Source organism: Pygoscelis adeliae, unplaced genomic scaffold (assembly GCF_000699105.1).
Source record: "Pygoscelis adeliae isolate BGI_AS28 unplaced genomic scaffold, ASM69910v1 Scaffold168, whole genome shotgun sequence".
In the NCBI taxonomy this organism is placed as follows: Eukaryota; Metazoa; Chordata; class Aves; order Sphenisciformes; family Spheniscidae; genus Pygoscelis; species Pygoscelis adeliae.
The window spans coordinates 3,874,606-3,880,725 of NW_008825566.1; the positions used below are offsets into that span (position 1 = coordinate 3,874,606).

Below are 6,120 nucleotides of genomic sequence, written 5' to 3' on the forward strand. Positions count from 1 at the left end.
GGACTTTGACGTTCCTGCTTAGAAGCAGGTGCGTGTTCAGGGGCTTTTGTTAAAATGTCTCTACACGAGTGTGCATCTAACAGAAAGAGTTGTGGTGCAGTCACTAGGCTACAAAAAGATTGTAGGCATAGAGACTTCCTGGGACAGTACATGTCGCTGGGGAAAAAAAAAAGATGACGCAAGCAGATTTGCAACTATCAACCATTCCCCCTGGTTCAGTGACACAACGTATGGCTGATCTGCATTCTGGTACTTTGTGTTGACCTTCATGTCCATCTACTTTTACAGCTTTCCAGCTTGCATGGCCTGTTTTTAGGCTAGCCAACCGGTTCAACAGTCTTATTAGGCTATACTGTAAAATTGAGAACAAAATGGAAGGTTTTTTTAAAGGCCTGGAAGTGGTTAGCACTTCCATGTTCTAATAGGAGAGAAATCTTTTTTTTAAAAAAAAAAAACCCACAGAGAAACATGACTTGCATAATAGGGGTAAAAAAGACAACACTGGAAAAAGTTGTTTTATTTCATTAGAAAACTTGTATATTTGAGTTACAACTGAGTACTCATGTAGTTTTGGAATCTGTTTCAAGACAGGTTGAATCTACTTGGATTGTTAAAGCTCTTAATATATTTTGCACAGGTTTTTAAAGTTGATTGGTGTTCTCTAGCCAGATTTCCATTCCCCCCCAAAGTTCTATTGGTGTGCCAATTAGATTTGGTGGTGTTTCCCTTTGCCCTGAGCTGTGCTAAAATTTGCTGTATTATGTGCTGTTTTCAATATAGGGGTTGTACTTTATATACTGTTTTTGAAATTAATCTAACTGAATGAAAGTACTGTTAACATTTAATACTCTCTTCTTTTCAGGATAATAAAACTGCTTTGTATTGGGCAGTTGAGAAAGGAAATGCTACGATGGTGAGGGATATCTTGCAATGCAACCCTGATACAGAAACATGTACAAAGGTAACTATTAGAATTTTAATTGAATTGCTTTGTTTAACATCTGTTCTTTTCTCAACTCCTGTGTGTTGTTAAGATCATAATACCAAATTTAGTTTTTGTGAAGTGTTGGTACCTTGCACACTGTAAAAAAAAAAAAAAAAAAAAAAAATTCTTTTGAAATACGGAATTTATTTTCAGCAATGGTAATGTCCCCTTTGTTGATAAACATCACCTACTACTAAAACTCGTTAGTGGGGAAAGTGAGGATACTTTACCTCAGCATCATTGACATGACAAGCAATAAGGATTAGAGAGCAGGTGCTACTGGAAACTGAGGAAAGAGGTTTCTGACACTACTAAGCATGAAAGTTCAGACTGCCGTTTATTGCATGTGCAGGAATAAAAAGAATAGAGGTAGTATGTACAGCAGTGAATTACCTCTTCCATGAGTCTCTTTTCAAATATCTTGTATTATATCTGAATCTTGTCTTTCTCTGTTTGACACCGTTATTAACAGAAATGTATTTTGTTCTGTGATTCTAATCAATATAGAATACAGGGTCTGTGATACTTTTTCAATAACATGTGCGCTGAAGTATTGTTACTTGCACAGTAACATAATTAATTCTCTTAAAAGTTTGGGATTTAATTTGTTACGCTATCACTGGATTTTGCTTGTTTTTGAGTATACAGAGAAGATCTTTTTATTAGGCCTACTTTTCCCTTTTAGGATGGAGAAACACCGCTTATAAAGGCAACCAAGATGAGAAATATTGAGATAGTAGAGCTTCTTCTGGATAAAGGAGCTAAGGTCTCTGCTGTAGACAAGGTAAAGAATATTTAAAGAATGTTTACTTTAGTATATTTAATCATTTTAGTTTTGCAGCAGAATTTTGTAGTGAGCTATCAAGGCTAATACAGAAAGAGTTTCCCATATGCTTAATAATTAAATAGACCATAATACTTAAATGCTTAGTCTTCCAGATGCTTAATAATTGAATAGATCAGAATACTTAAATATAAATTAATTCCCACCATTAATACATTGATTTTTTGTTTGTATTAGGGTGCTTTTAGTAATATGAAAAGAAAAAATTCCAGGTCAGGAATAAAAATTTCACAGATAAGAATACTAATTGTTAATACACTTGAAAAAGAGCATAGAGAATGGTTGTTATTTGTCACTGATGTTTGTTTTTGATTAATAGTCATTAAACTAAGCAACGCCAAGGACAAATACAACAGTTTGTTGCTGTTCTCTTATGCATTACCTACTTTGACTGTAAACCTTTTAAATACAGGAACATTTATTTGATAGTTTTTTAACCTCTTAGTATTATATTTAGGGCAAATAAGTAATCATGTTGATTTGATGTAATAAGGAAACTTTTACTGGAAGGCTTTTTGGAGAAGTCTGAGCAGACATTGAAATAATTCTAACAAGCAGTATCTCTTGTTCCAAACAAGTGTCTGAATTTGCTAGTAGACACTTGTTTCTAAATAGAGACTACAGTTTTCATGAACCTTAAGATATTATTATAAACATTTAAGAAAGAAGATAGTGCCATAGATATTTAGCATTATAAGAACTGCCTTTTCCACACGTCTTTTCTGAAACTTTTGTAATGCTTTTTCGAGGGGAAAAAATGCTTGCTGTAAGGCGTTAATGCTGTTGAGAATACCTTAAGATGTATTTCAAGTAAATAAGGCATCTGAAAAGATGTGGAACATATGGTCTGTTCATAATCTTAGGAATTCATGTTAGATATTACTAGTTTTTCACTTAATTGCAGAAAGGAGATACTCCACTTCATATTGCCATTCGTGGAAGAAGCCGTAAGCTTGCTGAATTACTCTTAAGAAATCCAAAAGATGGTAGATTGCTTTATAGACCCAACAAAACAGGAGAAACACCTTACAATATTGACTGTAGCCACCAGAAGAGTATTTTAACACAGATATTTGGAGCCAGTATGTATAAGTATTTAATTTTTTTTTTTTAATCACTTGTATATTGAGAATCGAGTTCATTCAATTCTGTATTGAAAAGTGGTAACTGTTTAGGTTTTTTAATGTTGCAACTAATGGGAGAGCTTTAAAAAAAATCAGTTGGCAAAAAAATTAATTATTCTAAAAGCCTAACAAATGTCAAATGTACCTTTAGTTTTGACTTTTGACATCGGATACTGTGCGACTTCTGTTGATCATTTTGATTTTACTTAGATCTTGCTTGTGTAGGAATTATTTTCTTGCTGTGACTTGCTGTGATTGGGGTTTTTGTTTGAGTCTTTTGTTGTAAGGTCTAATGGTTTTGATAATTATATAACATTTGTGTGGATGATTTTTGTTTTGTTATTTTTATTAAATTACTGAGGATATTTTATAATTAATTTTATTAATAATAATAATTACTATTATTTGGATTCCTTTGAACAAGAATGTATAATGTATACCAATAATAACAGCTATTATATGGGAGGAGTATATATACAAATATAGGCGAACCTGTCATGATTTTCTGTATGAAAATTGTCATATTGAAGAGTTTTCTTAAAGCAAAGTTCTGTAACATAGTATTCGTATTACAGGGCACTTGTCTCCCACGGAATCTGATGGTGACATGCTGGGTTACGATCTGTACAGCAGTGCTTTGGCTGATATTCTGAGTGAACCAACCATGCAGCCACCTATCTGTGTAGGCTTATATGCACAATGGGGAAGTGGAAAATCTTTCCTGCTCAAGAAACTGGAAGGTAAAAGTTGATTTAGCCTTTTCTGTAGGTTCAAATCTATCTATGAAAAGCATCACGTGGGAGTTACTAGTTTTTGTGACAGCCGTTGGTCCATGTAATGTTGTGTCCAGTCTCTTTCTCTAATGAAAGGATTTAAATTTTAGTGTGGTCAGTTCATCCATAGGTTGCTTTGTTCATTTATACAACGTCAAGACAGTCTTTAAGTGTTGCTGTCTATCGTCCTGTGGGTTTCCTGCAGCAGTGAATCTACCCTTTAGGTATTGCTGAAAGTATGGCTGCTGAAATACGCCGTGCTGGGAGTATTTGTGTGTCAAATCAGGTTCAGACCTCTTTTGCTGCAGTATTTATTTATTGTGCCTCCTATGTGTCATCTTTTTTTTTTTTTTTTAAGTTTAAGAACAAATTCCAGGCTATTAATATTTTTTTCTCTGTAGTGTATTTTCTCTGCGTCTAGTTTTCTTCCCCTTTCCCCTTATTTACATTGAACTTCTTGAACTTTCTGAGATGACAGAGGAAGGCAAATGCAGTATATGAAGAGAGTAAATATTTTTCACAGTGGAAATAGGCATCTTATTTACAGTTTTAGCTTTTTCTAACAAAGGATATTTTTCTGAGATGTCTCAGTATAATTCAAAATACTTTTACCAGTCTTGATGTTTCTTACTTTCTGTGACTTCTGTGTTTTTAAAAGCTTCTATATTAGTCAAAATGGGGTCACTGCATTCATTTTGTTCACCTCATGCCCCATGTCATAAACAAAAAGTGTGTGTTTTTGACTGTGATGTTTACTGTTGATGAGCTCTTACATTTTTAAAACACTTTTTCAGTATTTTCTTCCTGTTCCTCATTCATCTTTTTATGCTGGATTGTGTATTTAATGTTTCTTACTCAATAGATCCTAAACAAGTTTTTTCAGGAATTCCTGTTTTAATAAATATGAATCAACAAACAGAAATAAATACTGAAGCCTTTACATTGTACTGTTATATCTGGCTATTTGAGGAACGTGGTCCTCAATGGTGGAGGTTTTGGGGGTTGGGTTTTTTTTGACAGATATGGTGGATTTCTTTTTCTTGGTGTCACAAAATATATTTTAAACTTTTGAAGGAGGATAGGAAATGGCATGGCTTTTAATATGCCTTTAAAAGTAGAAAATCTGCAGCAAACAGTGCAAGTATTATATATTTAAATGGTTTCATTCATTGCATGGATGAAAACTTAGGGTTTTGCCCTAATGTTTGAAGAAGAATTCAAGCATCATTGTCTTTTCCCTATTACTGATCCAAAATAAGAAAAGTTACACAGTCTAGTGAAAAAGTGTTTCTTTTCAAAGATGGTCATTGTAATACCTTTTTTGCTTTCTGTTCTAGAATGATTTAACATGTTAACTGGTCTTTGTCTTTTTGTTTTAGATGAAATGAAGACTTTCGCAGGACAGCAGATTGAACCTCTGTTTCAGTTCTCCTGGCTTATAGTATTCCTCACACTTCTGCTGTGCGGAGGTTTGGGTTTATTGCTTGCTTTCACAGTGGATGCAAAGCTTGGAATAGCAGTGTCACTCAGCTTATTAGCAGTTCTCTACATTTTCTTTGGTAAGTCTTATTTTATATGAAGTTTGTGAAGGTTTTTATCTATTTTTGGAATTCATTATTGTTTGTAGACATGATTTGTGATTCAGAAAAAATGCTAAATGTTTTTGTAGACAATAGGACCCCTTCAGACCCTTTCCTTGTGTTTTGCATGTAATTTGTGAGAGGGCATTCTTGAAAACAAAGAAGAATTTTGTATATTAACTTCATTATGTTACTCTTACCATTCTCATTTTTAGCTGTAACTGTTTAAAAAAATCATTCAACTCATTTTACGCATCTCCATGCCTTAACTGTTCAAACTTCATGGTTCTTTCAGTTGTGAACATTGAATAAAATACAGCCATAACATCTTTTTTAATTTTTAATATTTAAGCTGTGATTTACTTTGGTGGCCGAAGAGAAGGTGAGAGCTGGAACTGGGCCTGGGTGTTAAGTGCAAGGTTGGCAAGACATATTGGATATTTAGAGTTGCTTCTCAAACTCATGTTTGTGAACCCGCCAGAATTACCAGAGCAAACCACTAAAGCTTTACCTGTCAGGTTAGTTATTTCATTTATTTACTCTTGAATGAATAATTCAGGTTTACTTTGATACTTTTCAAACTGTATGTATTAATGTGCATGTTTATCTTCCTATGAAAAGCTGTTGAGATTCCTGTTTGAAAAACAGTGGCCCTAGAAGATCATAGAATAGTTTGGGTGGGAAGGGACCTCTAAAGGTCACCTAGTCCAACCCCCCTGCTGTGGGCAGGGACATCTTCAACTAGATCAGGTTGCTCAGAGCCCCATCCAGCCTGACCTTGAATGTTTCCAGGGATGAGGCATCCACCACCTCT

General features: G+C 34.2%; 1 protein-coding gene across 1 annotated transcript in view; it reads left to right on the plus strand.

The window, feature by feature from the left end:
• KIDINS220 (kinase D-interacting substrate, 220kDa) overlaps positions 1-6,120 on the plus strand; it is a 79,736-nt gene that overhangs the window by 16,778 nt on the left and 56,838 nt on the right. Inside the window, exons 9-14 of the mRNA XM_009332499.1 lie at positions 863-961; positions 1,671-1,769; positions 2,734-2,911; positions 3,529-3,693; positions 5,106-5,285; positions 5,659-5,824. Of these exons, the coding sequence (XP_009330774.1) occupies positions 863-961; positions 1,671-1,769; positions 2,734-2,911; positions 3,529-3,693; positions 5,106-5,285; positions 5,659-5,824 (887 nt within the window). The remainder of the gene's footprint in view (positions 1-862; positions 962-1,670; positions 1,770-2,733; positions 2,912-3,528; positions 3,694-5,105; positions 5,286-5,658; positions 5,825-6,120) is intronic.